The following is a 13,822-nucleotide window of genomic DNA, read 5'->3' as shown; positions in this document are numbered from 1 at the left end:
CCTCCTGCTAGATACGGGTTCCCAAGTGCAAACCAAGTCAGCACCCCTGAACCTGAAACATACGAGGAGGTGCTGAAGCTAGATAGTAAAGAAAGGCTAGCATGGTTTGCCGCAATGCAGAAGGAATATGATTCCTTGCTGAAAAACAGAGTGTTTACTGAGGTGCTAAGGCCGGGCAACCGGAACATTATCTCCTGTAGGTGGACCTACCGGTTAAAGAAAGACGCAAATGGAGCCGTGCAACGAAAGGCCAGGTTAGTGGCCAGAGGGTTCAGCCAAAGGAAGGGATTGGATTATCAGCAAGTGTTTGCCCCCACTTTAAAAGCTGAAACCCTCAGGGCAGCATTGTGTAAGGCTGGAAGTACGGGGCAACAAGCCCATCACTTTGACTTCGAGACAGCCTATTTGAACTCCCCCTTAGACCAGGAGCTGTTTATGGAACAAATCCCCGGTTTTGATGGTGGGAGTGGTGTGTTAAAACTGAACAAAGCCTTGTATGGTTTGAAACAAGCCGGACACGCATGGTACAAGTGTTTGAAGTCAGCATTAATGAAAGTAGGATTCAACCAGCATCTGGCAGACCCTTGCATGTTTAGCAGGGTGGTGGGAGAGTCCAGAATGATAGTCCTCATCTTTGTGGACGATCTGATTGTCTTAGTGGACTCCAACCAACAATTAGCATGGTTTCAAGAAACAGCCAGTAAGCTGTTCACTATCAAGCACCTGGGGCCAGTGAGCTACTACCTAGGGGTGGAAATAGCGAGGAGGGCCGATGGTTGTTTTGAACTGTCCCAGAGCAACAAAGTGAGAGCGCTGCTAGCGCAGTATGGTATGAACGAAGCTAGCAGTGTGCAAACACCCATGACCACAGGTTATAGCAAGGAACCTGAAGGTGAGATATTCAAGAATGTACCATTATACCAGTCCCTGATCGGGTCCTTATTGCACCTAGCGTGCTGGACCAGGCCAGATATCAGCTATGCGGTACATATATTGTGCCAGAAAAATGCTGAACCCCACCACAAAGATTGGGTGGCGGCTAAAAGAGTACTACGTTACCTCAGCGGCACAATAGAACGTAAGCTATCCCTCAGAGTAGGAGAAAAACCTGAACTACGCGCCTATGCTGACGCAAGCTGGGGGGACCGGCCCAAGGCAAAATCAACCACAGGAATTGGAATATTTCTGGGAGATGCCCTAGTAGTATGGAAAGCCACCAAGCAGACCCTGGTGGCATGTAGCACGTGTGAGGCAGAGTACGGTGCCATAAACGAATGTGTACTTAACCTAGAGTGGGCAGTACAACTGATGAGGGACTTTAGCATACCTGTAAATTTGCCAGTTTCAGTATATACTGACAACTCAGCAGCCAAAGAACTGACGGAGAACCAAGCTGCTCGAGGGAAAAGCAAGCATATACTTATCAGGTACCAAAATGTGAAGGAAGCAGCGGCTAAAAACCTCATAAAAATAATAAAGTGTACATCGGATGAGAATGCCGCTGATATATTCACGAAATGTTTAACTGCAAGTGAACATGAAAACTGTGTAAAGTGTTTGGGTATACTGGGTTTAAATAGATTAGGAGGTGTGTTGGAGCAAGAATCTACATAAACCCAGTCTGACAGCTACAGTATGACAGCCGGTGATCTAGCTGCCAGGCTAGGTCACAGTGACCTGATCAGCAGACCGGCTTGAGCCGGCAGAAGCCAAGTGATGCAATCTGCTGAGTCAGCACGGCCAGGATTGGCTGCTTGGACTATATATGATCTGTGTGTGCATCACACAGGTCTCTCCCTGTGAGATGGTGGTTAGGCGAAGCACTTTGTCCGTGGAGGTGATATTGTATAGACTGCACAAGAGAGCACTTGTCGTGTATATATGTTAATACACCTTTTGGCACTAGTTGCACGTGTCTGCCTGATTTTCTTTCCTGAAGCCCTGTGTCGGGCAAGTCATCTCCCTCACTCTGCTACTCCCGCTCCGACAGGCACATGTTGAGACAACACCCCCTACAAGTAGCCCCTGATATCAAATGTGGACTTAAAGCCTTATATTATGGAGTAATGGAGACTGGGAAGGGCAGCCATGAAGGAAGCAGAGAAGATTCTTATGTGTAAGGATGTGTCCCTGATGACCAAGATAAATGTAATTCATACCACAGCATTCCCCATTACTATGTATGGGTGTGGAAGTTGAGAAGAAAACTGACAGGAAGAAATTTGGTTCATTTGAAAGTTTTACTGATTCTGTCGACTGCCAAAAAGACAAACAAGTTTGTTCTAGATCAAATCAAGCCTGAACTTGATTTGTTCTAGATCAAATCAAAGAAAAGTTTGTCAGCAGGAAAAGAGGAAGATCCAACATGAGATGGATTGAATCAATCAAGGAAACCTTACCCATCAGTTTTCATGATCTGAGCAAGGCAGTTAATGATAGGATGTTTTGGTGGTCACTAATTCATACAGTCACCGTAAGTTAGAAACAATTTGATTGCACTTAACATACCCATAATTCTTATTTCATATAGTCTATTTTGTATGGGGTGGTTTGAAAAATGTGTTAATTCTTATACCATGAGGCCAGAACTACTATAGAAGGCACTGGCAATTGCTGTAGGAGATAGAGATCATGTCTTATGCCTAGTTGTATTTATTCGACCAGATAAGTTATTTATACTATCTCTTGCTTTACAAGCTCCCTACACCTATGATTTTGTAGTAATCTTGCTATCGGGAACTAAGCCACCCATCTTTATTGTGTCATGGTTAAGTTAAAGTATGTTAGGTTGCAATACTATGCACGCTTACAAGATAGTAGTCTCCATTGACTAAGAAGGGATGTTCTTGTGAGTATAGATACATGGACCGTGATCTTGATGTTTCAGGTTAGCCTGACATCATCAGATCTCAGAAACTTAGCAGGGTCAGTCCTGGTTATTATTTGGATGAGAGACCACCAAGGAAGTCCAGAGTTGCTACACAGGCAAGCAATAGCAAACCACTTCTGTTAGTCTCTTGCCATGAATTGACATAAATCAGTTGTGACTTGAGAGTAAAAAATATCAAATACAAGGCCCTCTCAATCTTCTTCTTTGTATAAGGATTTCCACCCTCCTTCCTTTTTGTTTGTTTTTGGTGGTAACTATACTTTGTAGTTAAGTAGGTACCACCTTGTATTTTTTACTACCCATATAAATACCTAAGCAGTTTAATAAAAAGTAGAGACATCACCCTGCCAACAATAGTCCATATAGTCAAAGCTATGGTATTCCCAGTAGTAATGTATGGCTGTGAGAGCTGGACCGTAAGGAAGGCCGAGCACAGAAGAATAGATGCTTTCAAGCTGTGGTGCTGGAGAAGAATCTTGAGAGTCCCCTGGACTGCAAGAAGATCAAATCCGTCAGTCCTAAGGGAAATCAACCCAGACTGTTCCCTGGAAGGTCAGATGCTGAAGCTGAAGCTCAAATACTTTGGCCACCAAATGAGAAGGGAACACTCACTGGAGAAGATCCTGATGCTGGGAAAGACAGAAGGCAAAAGAAGAAGGGGACGGCAAAAGATGAGATGACTGGGCAGCATTACTGATGTAACAAACACGAATTTGAGCAGACTTCGAGGATGGTGGAAGACAGAAGGGCCTGGCGTGACTTTATTCATGAAGTCACAAAGAGTCAGACTTGACTGTGCGACTGAACAACAACATACTTTGTAGGGTTGTCAGGCCTTGCCTGACTGCCAGTAAGGGGACTTGCACACATTTTGCATGTGTGGCACAATAACATCACCCAGAAGTGACGTTATAATGAATAAGTGGGATGCTCTAGCATTTTGGTTAAAAAAACGCCCCTCTATGGCACATAGAGTTTTTAACCAAAATGCTAGAGTGTCCCTGTGTGATGTGCCCAGCACAATTACATCACTTTGGGTGATGTCATTGCTCTGGATACTTTGCACGCTGACAGAACTGATCAAGGGTGGGGTTTCCTTTAGTGAGAGACATTGTCTATGCGGGTCAAGCTTGCCAGATTCCATCCAGCATATGTTGTTGAACTTCCAACTGTATACTAATCTCCGGAAGGTTCTGTTAGATAGTCTTTCCTTACCGTCCTACATTCAAGAAAATAAGATTGATCGCCATTTCCTATTAAATGACAACATAATTGATATCACAAAAGCTGTTGCCAAATTCTTGGCTGAAATTGTTAAAAATTATTCTAAGCAGGTTTTATTGTGATCTTAATCTTAGTTTAGCCTTTTATGCTTTGAACAGACATATCTGATTGTTGTTTGGTTGACAAGTCTCTGTATATCTCTTTTTGTTATGCCAATAAAGGTGTGATTGGATTGGATGGGGTTCCCTCCCCCTCAACCAATCCTGTGCTAGTGGGTTGGAGGCCCCAAAATTGGGGGAAAACCCACTCCCAGTGGGAGGTTGGGAACCCTAATATGATGTCTATATTGGGAAGCTACTGTTAGTACTAGCTAGGATTGCCTTGAGTGAGATGCAAAGCCACTTCCAGTCATGGTTTCAAATGTTGTTTGAAAGCGGTTCCACAGTTTGCCCAACTTGAGCATTGAAGCAAACTATCAGTGGAATCCTAAACCAGTATTTCATCCTTCTGTGTTACCTCTTAATTAGACAGAGACAGAATATCTGTTGAATTTGTTTCAATAATTGTACTAATTTTAAAAAAATTGTTTCAAGACTTTTACATCCCCATCCTGCAGTCAGATTCACTGTGTGACTTGAGGCTGGTCACTCTTGGCCTAACCCAGCTCAGAAGATTTATTGTGAGGATAAAATGGAAGAGGAGGATACAGTAAATGTTGCCCTGAGATCTTTGAAATAAACCAGATTAAATAGGTATAAACAGCTAGCTCAAGATATCTCTGCAGTGGAGAACTGGTTGGCAGAATGGCATCCATGTGCTGAAAAAATAAGTTTTGGGAGGAAGCAGAAAGAGGGAAAGGATAGAGGTAGGGAAAGAAACATCCCAGGAGCCATGAGTGGAGGGGGGAGTAGAGCTGGGAAGAAATGGGAGGAAGAACAAGCAGTTGAAGTGAACTCTAAGGAGGAGAAAAGAACTGGCGGGTGGCTGGAGAAGAGGATGGGGAAGAAAAAATTGGAAGGGTGGATGACCAGGGTGGAGAGAAGGAAGAGTGAGGGTAGGTTGGAACAAATGGAGCCATAGCAAAGGGAGGAAAGGTCAGTCCAGTGAGATGAAGCGAGAGAGGGTAAGCAGATTCAGTGGGTGTGAGGCTAGTTAAGAACTGGGTTTCCTTTGCGTTGTTTGTTCCCAACTTGCTAGTTTATAAAAAGTAATTTTAAAAGGGTTTTAGTATCTTTTTCATTATGTATGATTCAACTATTTCAACATGATAGAATTCCTTAATTCCATTAAAACATAAGGAATTGGTTAGTTGTGTAGGCTGGACAACAGCAGATGAACTTTATTCATGCAGTGAAGATCACCAAATTATGAAATGGAATTTGTTAACTGGTGAGACAACACAAGTAGTGAAGCTGCCTGATGATATCTACCCCATAGATCTTCATTGGTTTCCCAAAAGTGTAGGTGGAAAGAGGCAAACCCAAGCTGAAACCTTTGTGCTCACAAGTTCTGATGGTAAGTCATCTTGAAAGTGCATGTTGTTAATTTTACGGTACAATACTTGTAATGGCATTTTGTTTATATGCAGCTGTGGTTTTGTTGTGGTATCATATGGCATAATATAGTGCCCTGGGACTGTTAAAATTCTGGCTGTTTTCTACTTTCTGAATTTTGTAAAATTTTATTTTTGCTTACTCATAACCTTTATTTTCTCCTTGTATCGGGTCCAAATTCTTGTAATAATTATATCCTTGCTAAGCATGTGTTTTGGTTTTTCAGTCTATACTTCTCTACTTGCAATGTGTCTTGTCAATGTATAGTGAGAAATGGGATGAGAGATTTATTTGCCTGTAGTCCCCCCCCCATGGAAATTGTTTCTTTGTTTAATTACAATAATAGTTTGCAGAAAATTCCAAACTGTTTCAGTGTTACATTAAATATAAGAAAGAGTATTGCATTGTTGATAACTGGTGTCTGCTGCGGCCACAATATTTTTAGGAACAAGATCATATTTGGCTTGAGTTAGCAGTTGGCTTTAGACATAACATAGCAAAAGGGTAAACCTGAAGAAAAGGGTAAACTCAAATTTGCTCTGTGCATCTGGAGTGGCAGTAGTAAGGTGCAGGTGAGTTGATGAAAGTTTAGCTCTGCATGAATAAGATTCAGATCAGTACCCAGTACAATTCCCACTGTCCTTGTGTGTTTAAAGGTGCCAATTCCTAACTGTCTTTGCAGATGAAAATAAGTATGCTCACTTTCTCTTCCAGGCCACTAGCTGTCGTTCTCCCTATATTCCACTAAACGTGCAACATTTTTTAGCTCAGCAATATCTTAGCCAGCTCTGCCTTGCACCATCTAATTTTATTACTAAACCAGCTGGACAAAATGTAGACCAAAGGCCTTAACATTGCTTGCTTGTTTTTGCTACTCTGCCTTTTTGTTTTTTAAAACATCCAACTGATGAGTTTTTTAAAAAAAGTTTGCATGCTGTTTTGTGATATTTTGGCTGGACCTAGTAAAAAGTATTTCCCAGTTTTTGTTTTGTTTTTTTCTGTGGATCAGTGTGTCTACCTATAATTTTTGATGTTAACAGTGTCAGCAATTATACCAACTTTTTTCCTCTTCTGATTCCTGTTCTAAAAGAAACTCAGATGTCTATCCTGTAATTCAGTTATGTTTCAGTCTTCAGCTTCAGAGGAATGTCTCCAATCATTTTGACTGATTCAAAATAACATAGCAGACTACATTATAAAGAAAACTGAGATTTATCTAATAACATTTACAAATGTAATTTTGGAGAAGTGTGTTGGTACACTAAATCTGCCATTGAACCTTCCCTGTCTGCATCTTCTTCAATGTTCTTTACATCTGTTATTCTTGCTGTATGAATGCAAGTATCCTCTGCCCAGGACCACTTAGAGGGGCACACCAGTGGTTGGGGGGGGGGGCGGGGTGGAATGTCACTTGGCCTGTGTCTTAAAGGGGACCTCTAATTTTAGATACTTGTTAATTTTTTAGTATTTGATAAGTTTCACAACTTGTTTTATGTATTTCATGTGTCCTTATTTTTTATTTTGGCTTGGGGCCTCAAAAAAATGGACATAGCCCAGGCTTCTCTGAACCTCTGAGAGGGCTTCCCTTGCCTAGAAGAAAAACAACTTTTTTAAAAAAGATTTTTTTTTCAGGTGGAAGAGCACAGAAAGTTCAATTTCCCCCTGCCATGACCTTGGGCCTAGTGAGGCCTACAAGCTCCAGGGAAGCCTGTATTAAAGTAACTACAGGGCTTACATTTCCCAGAAACCTCTCTAATTTGGTGTGCAGCAGTTTGGAGGGAAAACTTGCTTAGTGGAGACTAGATGGATGGAACCTGGAAGGAAGAAATAAAAGGACTAGCTAGAGATGGAAGTATGATCTCTCTGGAGAGTAGGGTTGCCAATCCCCAGGTGGGGGCAGGGGATCCCCTGGTTTGGAGGCCCTCCCCCCGCTTCAGGGTCGTCAGAAAGCGGGGGGAGGGGAGGGAAATGTCTTCTGGGAACTCTGTTATTCCCTATGGAGATTTATTCCCTTAGAAAATCATGGAGAATTGATCCGCGGGTACCTGGAGGTCTGGGGAGGCTGTTTTTTGGGGTAGAGGCACCAAATTTTCAGTATAGCATCTAATGCCTCTCCCCAAAATACCCCCCAAGTTTCAAAAATATTGGACCATGGGGTCCAATTCTATGATCCCCAAAAGAAGGTGCCCCTATCCTTCATTATTTCCAATGGAAGGAAGGAATTGAAAAGGTGTGCCGTCCCTTTAAATGTGATGGCCAGAACTCCCTTTGGAGTTCAATTATGCTTGTCACAGCCTTGATCTTGGCTCCACCCCCAACGTCTCCTGACTCCACCCCCAAAGTCCCCAGATATTTCTTAAATTGGACTTGGCAACCCTGCTGGAGAGGCTGCTGTCAGGAGCGTTCTCTCTCTAAAAAGGCTGAGCTGGGGAGAAGGCTGCAGCAGGAGAGATTCCCCATCCAAAGAGTGGTGTGTCATTTGGAATTAGAGGAAGGGAACATATAGTTAGTTGTGTTAGGACTTTTTATTTTGCTTTTTACCACCTTTACTGTTTCCATGTTCACTATTGTACTTAAAGTTACAACCCACTTGTTTGTTCTTGAGCACTTAGAATAAACTTCTTGTTATACTGCCTGGACCTGCACACTTCTTTGGTTACAGATGAAAGGTGCTTGCTGAGAAGGAAGACTGGGGTTGAGTGAGTGCTCTGGGCCCTCCCAGACAGACCCTTACCATAGTGGTGGCAGCCAGTAGACGACACTTCTTGGTCCCATGCTTGTGACACCCCCATGTATTGTAAACCTACCCACCTTTTAAATTGGCACATCCAGTCATCTCCTGCTTCATGAAAAACTGGGCACTGTCACATCTGCTTGTATCTTTAGATTAAAGTTTTATGCATACTAAAATCCATTGAATTTGATGTGATTTATTTCCAAATATACATATGATAGATCTTTGTTATTTATTGCAAATGATGAACAAGTTTTGCCCAGGTTAAATAGCTGTATAACTAGAGTACATTGTAGTTCTCAAATATATTGTCATAGTTTGTTCAAAATTACATTTAAAATATTTTAGAGCATAAGGAATCTGCTTTAGTGAGGGCTTCATCCTCATGTTTTTCTAATGACTTCAGAGACTGAAGCACAAAGGAACAATCTAGCAGTGTTCTTGAATCTCAGTTGCTTAAAGTGCGGCACCTGACATTACTGGACCTTGGTGGTTTATTAAAAAATCCCTGTCTACAACTTGGAAGATTGATAAAGCTATCTTTTTGCAAAACACTTTGTGGCTCTGAAAATAGAACAGTGCAACAGTTATGCACATACAGGCATTATAAGGCCACTAATGTGTTTTTCAGAACACTACTGTGCCATCAATCACAATTCTACAAATTGGTTCTGTATGTACGTAACCAAGAGAATCCCTCTAACATGATAGTACACCAATTTTAATCTTATTTATGGCATTAATATTACAACCAGAACTCCCCTGAGTACAGCATATTTTATGAATGCATTTTAGATTTTTTAAAATAGGGTAAAAAGCAGAGAGTATCCACTGAGACCTTTACTTAACCATATATGTAATAGAGCAACCATTATGCCTTGAAGCATATCTAACTAGACAGCTGCTATAATTCATAGATTAACAGCAGTAACACATCCCCTGAAATACAAAGCGGTAGTACAGAATTCTTGGATTTGTTGAGTTAATCATCTGTGATTGTCACATTTAAGACCAACCACGCTGGTAGTCTATATACAATATAGGATTTCATAGAAAGGTTTTTATGGTGCTGAGCACCATAATAGCTCAAAATGTGAACTGAATTCTTGGAATTGCACTGCTATACAATGGGAAATATTATCCTTATTTATTGTTACTTATTTATGATTTCTCATATATGTTGTAAAACAATTCAGCATGTAAAAAATAGTACAGAACAAAGACTTAGCCTTTGTAGCCTGATCTATGTCAGGGGCACAATATAGATTCCAAGGCCACAATCTAACTATGCCGTTTTCTTGTCTAATGACAAAGCAACTATTGTGACTGAAAAGAAACAAGACTCAATCCATGAACAGTATGCAAGCCCTTATTTATTCAGAAATTGCCCTGAGGAAGGGAAAGAATCCTTCCACATAGCCTAATGGAAGCTGACAATCTTTGCTCATAAGTACCAGATTCTAAAATGAATACTCCTAATACACACTGAGAGCTTGTGTGTTATATAGTGGTTATGTGTTTCACTGGGGACAGGGAGGTCTGGGTTCAAACTCCACACCCCCCCCCCAAAAAAAAAAATAAGCTCACTGAAGTAACTAAAGCTAGCTTACCTCAGAGCATTGATGTCAACATAAAATGAAGAGGTCTATGTGTTTTCCCTTGAGTTCCTGGAAGGAGCAGCAGAATAAAAAATGGAATAAATGGATAATTGTGAAAGAGGAAGTTATGTGGAAAGCCTGAGCTCTGATAATCTGCTGCCTCTTATAATCTTGTGAGGTGGCCCAAAGTGGTACAATTCCCATTATGGTTTTTCCCGAGATCCTGCAAAATACACTACTGACATCAGGGTACCGATATAAGTAGGAGAGATACTGGATGTTAACAGTCTGTTAAGGTAGGACATTATAGGTACTTGGCAGAGCCTGCCTGCATTCTCTACTGTTTTCTATATAAGTCTGGACAGGATGCCATTTTGAGCATGAGCGCAGCAGTTTTCTGAAATACTTGCATAACATAATACTCCTCAATATTTATCTAATACTCTACCAGTCTAACCAATAGATTTATGTCCTAATCTAACCTGTTCATGGTGCTATTTCAGTGCCCTAATATTCGATCTTAAAAACAGCCAGTATCATCTGTCCTATTCATTCAGCTGGCTCTCACAAAGCTTTATTCAGAAGTTCATGCTTGTTGCCATAAATGATGGGATTTGATTTTATAAAAGATGCCCATTGAATTTCAAATCCAGATGCTGAAGTGACAGGATAGCCAAGCCAGTCATAGTCCTTTTATTCCCCAGCTAATACAGGCCCACTTGTAAAGAGTGATTTGCCTTTGGCATCAAGAGAGGCACAGCATATACAGCGAAGTTGGAGATTCTCTGGAAAATAACATGCATGATCCACTGATAAGCTTTTTGCTAATGTCTGTATAGCTTTCAAAACTCCATTTAAAGCCAGTCACATCACAATTTGTTTTTTGTCAGTTCATATACTAGAACCCAACATTTCAGTACATGCAGTACTGCAATTTAAGTTGGCCTTTTTGAGATATTAAATAGCCTCTCTTCTTTACATAATTTTTTTCTAAGTAATTTGATACATTATTTTGATGATTTGTATGTAAGAGATGTCATATTCTATTTTTCTTTGAACAAAGTGAGTTCATGTGAATAAGAGTCTGTTTTATTGTCTGAAATGCTTTTATGTTACCAGTTAGATGATTAATTTACTACTGTATGCACTGGTTCTTTAAAATTACGTTCTTGTTCTACTAGTTTTTTGTTACACATATAGCTAATCATTAAAATTATAGCAGAATATTTAGGAGCTCTGTGGTAGCAAATGAATATAACAGACACGGTTCTGTACACACTGTACTTGAATAGCCTGCTAATCTCTTATTTGAATGCTTTCCAGAACTGCAAAACTGCTTCAAGTTTGAGAACAGTTTATGGTTTCATTAAATAATAAAAACAGGAAGAAAGGGAGCAGTATTTTATAACATTGAGAATTAATGTAAGGCTGAAACTGAGTCCCTTCACATTCTGTTCCAAACTATATTATGAATAAAGCATATGGTCAAACTTTTCACTTTTTCTATCTGGCCTAGATAAGTGCAAGTAAAACAGCCTGGAAGATACCAAATGAGGTTTTGAATATTGTCCTATTTGTTTTAAGTATCTTCCTTATCAAATTCCGACTTCAGATGGCGCATGAAACTACAAAGCTGCAAGATAACTTTTTTTTCATACAGTCACTGTTTTATCATTGGGGAGCACAGCCTTGACCAGCTTCACTGCAGAGCTGTGCATGGAAGGCAATATTTGCTGACTCATGGTCCTCCTGGAGGGGATGGTATACGAGGCAGCCACAAGGTGCATTGGCCAGCAAAAGGCCATGTCCTCCACAAGGGGGAATGGTTGGCCATCCAAGACAATCATCTCGCCAAGGAGTTGAGTGATTGTTTCCTGAGCCCTTCCCGTTTGCCCTTTTTCCCAGCTCTGGCAGCGTTCCCATGAGCATGACCTCTTAGAGGCTTGTCTTGTAGTCCTGACCACAGTGTCTGGAGCCCTTCTTTGAGTGATCTGATCTCCCCCCACCTCTCCCTGCTGAATGAGAGTAAGCCTCTTCCACCTCCCACTAGCGGCCAACACACCTTCCTCTGGCAGTGACAAACTGGAGTGTGCCTTTTGCAAGTGCCTCCAGAGAATGTTGTGGGCTGCAGCCCCTCCAGACATGGGCATGGCTAACTTGGCACTCCACCACACATAGGTCACTCTCCCAGGGTGTGGAAGTATTTCCATGTAGTAGAGTGGAACCGTGTTCCCATGCCCATGATTGGAGCAGGTGGGAGGCACAACTGCTTCCTGGCATTGGGCCAGTCGGTGCTAGTTGGGGTGTATTGATGGAAGCAGGAACAGCAGGAGTTGGAAATCTTGAAATATGGAAGGGAAGGATGCATCACCACCCTCTAAGTCATTGCCATCACTGTCCTCCCTTCCAAACATAGTTAAATGCTGCAGTGTTGGTAGCACACTCTCAAGCAGCAGTTGAGACCCCATGGACAGAGCAGGGGAAATGAGCACCAAGATCCCCAGTGATGTGCTGGGGGTGTCCTCCAAATGGGGGGGGGGGGCTGTGCTCATTGTCTGTGACCACTTGGCATAGGGAAAGGCGATGGCATCCTCCCTCAGTCACGAGTGTGACCCCTTCCACCCCCTTTCATGGTGACAGACACCTGACAGAGCAAGCACCCAACCCAACTGCATTCAAGGACAGTTGATCAAGTGGGTCATTAGCCAGAGAGAGAAACAGGAAGGCAGATAGACAGGCAGGGCAGCAAACAGACAGCACAGATTGCTGGCCCTCCAGAGGAGCAGCAGGTTAGTTGAAGGGAGGTTTCAAACTAGGTATGGAGAGCTGGGCACTATAATCAGCCCAAATCACTCTCTGAGACTATAACATGTTCCTTAAGACAGGGTGGGTGTAGAGAGGCAGGCTGACAAACACTTCTTCCCAAAGAAGCAGATCATTGTTTTTTTTTGGGGGGGGGGTCCAAGTTCTTTGAGTAAAGGGAATTTACCCCAGTAACTCTGGAGCAAGTCCCTCAAGGCAGGGCAGATACAAAGGAGGAAGACTGACAAACAGATCACCCTTCAAGGAGAAGCAGATTGGGGGCAGGGTTTCAAATGGAGAGCTGGAAGTAAAGGGAGGTTACCCCAGTAACTCTACTACAAGTTCCCCAAGGCTGGGTGGGTGCAGGGAGGTGGGCTGCCAAACACAGATTCCCCCTTAAGTAGAAGCAGGTCACTATGGGGGTTTCAAATGGAGAGCAGTGGGCAGTATAGACAAACACAAATCACCCCAAAACAAAAAGCTGCCCAGTATGTCAGGGGGGGGAGGATAAAATGGCAGAGAACTAAGTTGAAGGCCCCCCCCCCAAAAAAACTAGCCCCCTCAAAATACCCAAAGAACAATCCCTCATCTTACTGCAACCCAAAGAGTGCTGTGTGTGAAATAAAATGAAAAAAGAAGGGAAACTACTGAGGAAGCAGACAGTAGGAAAATCCCACTAAACAACTATGCTATGTGAAAGAAGAATTCAATCCTGATTTTTCCACCCTTTGCAGCAAAGAAACAAAAACTGAATTGGAACACAGGGCAAAGCTAAGCCCCTTGACCCCTGACTAAACTGGTTAAGTAATCCCCCACCACACCCAGCAGCAAAGCTCTTTTGTGAGTACACCCTCTCTGTCCAAAACCACAAAAGGGAATGCATACTCGTCCTGCACTTACATATATCAGGGTCCCATTGAGATGAATGGGCTTTGTCCTGAAGTTTAGGTGGTTTTTCCATTTCCTTTTCTTTTCTTGGTTTCTTTGCTCCTTTTGGGCCCTGACTCTCAGCGATCTCCAC

General features: G+C 42.1%; 1 protein-coding gene across 2 annotated transcripts in view; it reads left to right on the top strand.

Annotated features, from left to right (window-relative positions):
- Nucleotides 1-5,374: 5,374 nt before the first annotated feature.
- The window catches only part of IFT80 (intraflagellar transport 80), a 104,408-nt gene continuing 95,960 nt past the window's right edge, over nucleotides 5,375-13,822 (top strand). For both annotated transcript variants that reach the window (XM_060242423.1, XM_060242422.1), the window contains exon 1: nucleotides 5,375-5,629. In XM_060242423.1, coding sequence (XP_060098406.1) covers nucleotides 5,482-5,629 — 148 coding nt within the window. In that variant the 5' untranslated portion in view covers nucleotides 5,375-5,481. The remainder of the gene's footprint in view (nucleotides 5,630-13,822) is intronic.

The sequence above is a fragment of the Heteronotia binoei genome, chromosome 6 (assembly GCF_032191835.1).
Source record: "Heteronotia binoei isolate CCM8104 ecotype False Entrance Well chromosome 6, APGP_CSIRO_Hbin_v1, whole genome shotgun sequence".
Lineage (NCBI taxonomy): Eukaryota > Metazoa > Chordata > Lepidosauria > Squamata > Gekkonidae > Heteronotia > Heteronotia binoei.
The sequence above is the reverse complement of the archived record's forward strand: the minus strand, read 5'-3'. Positions and strand labels throughout refer to the sequence as shown.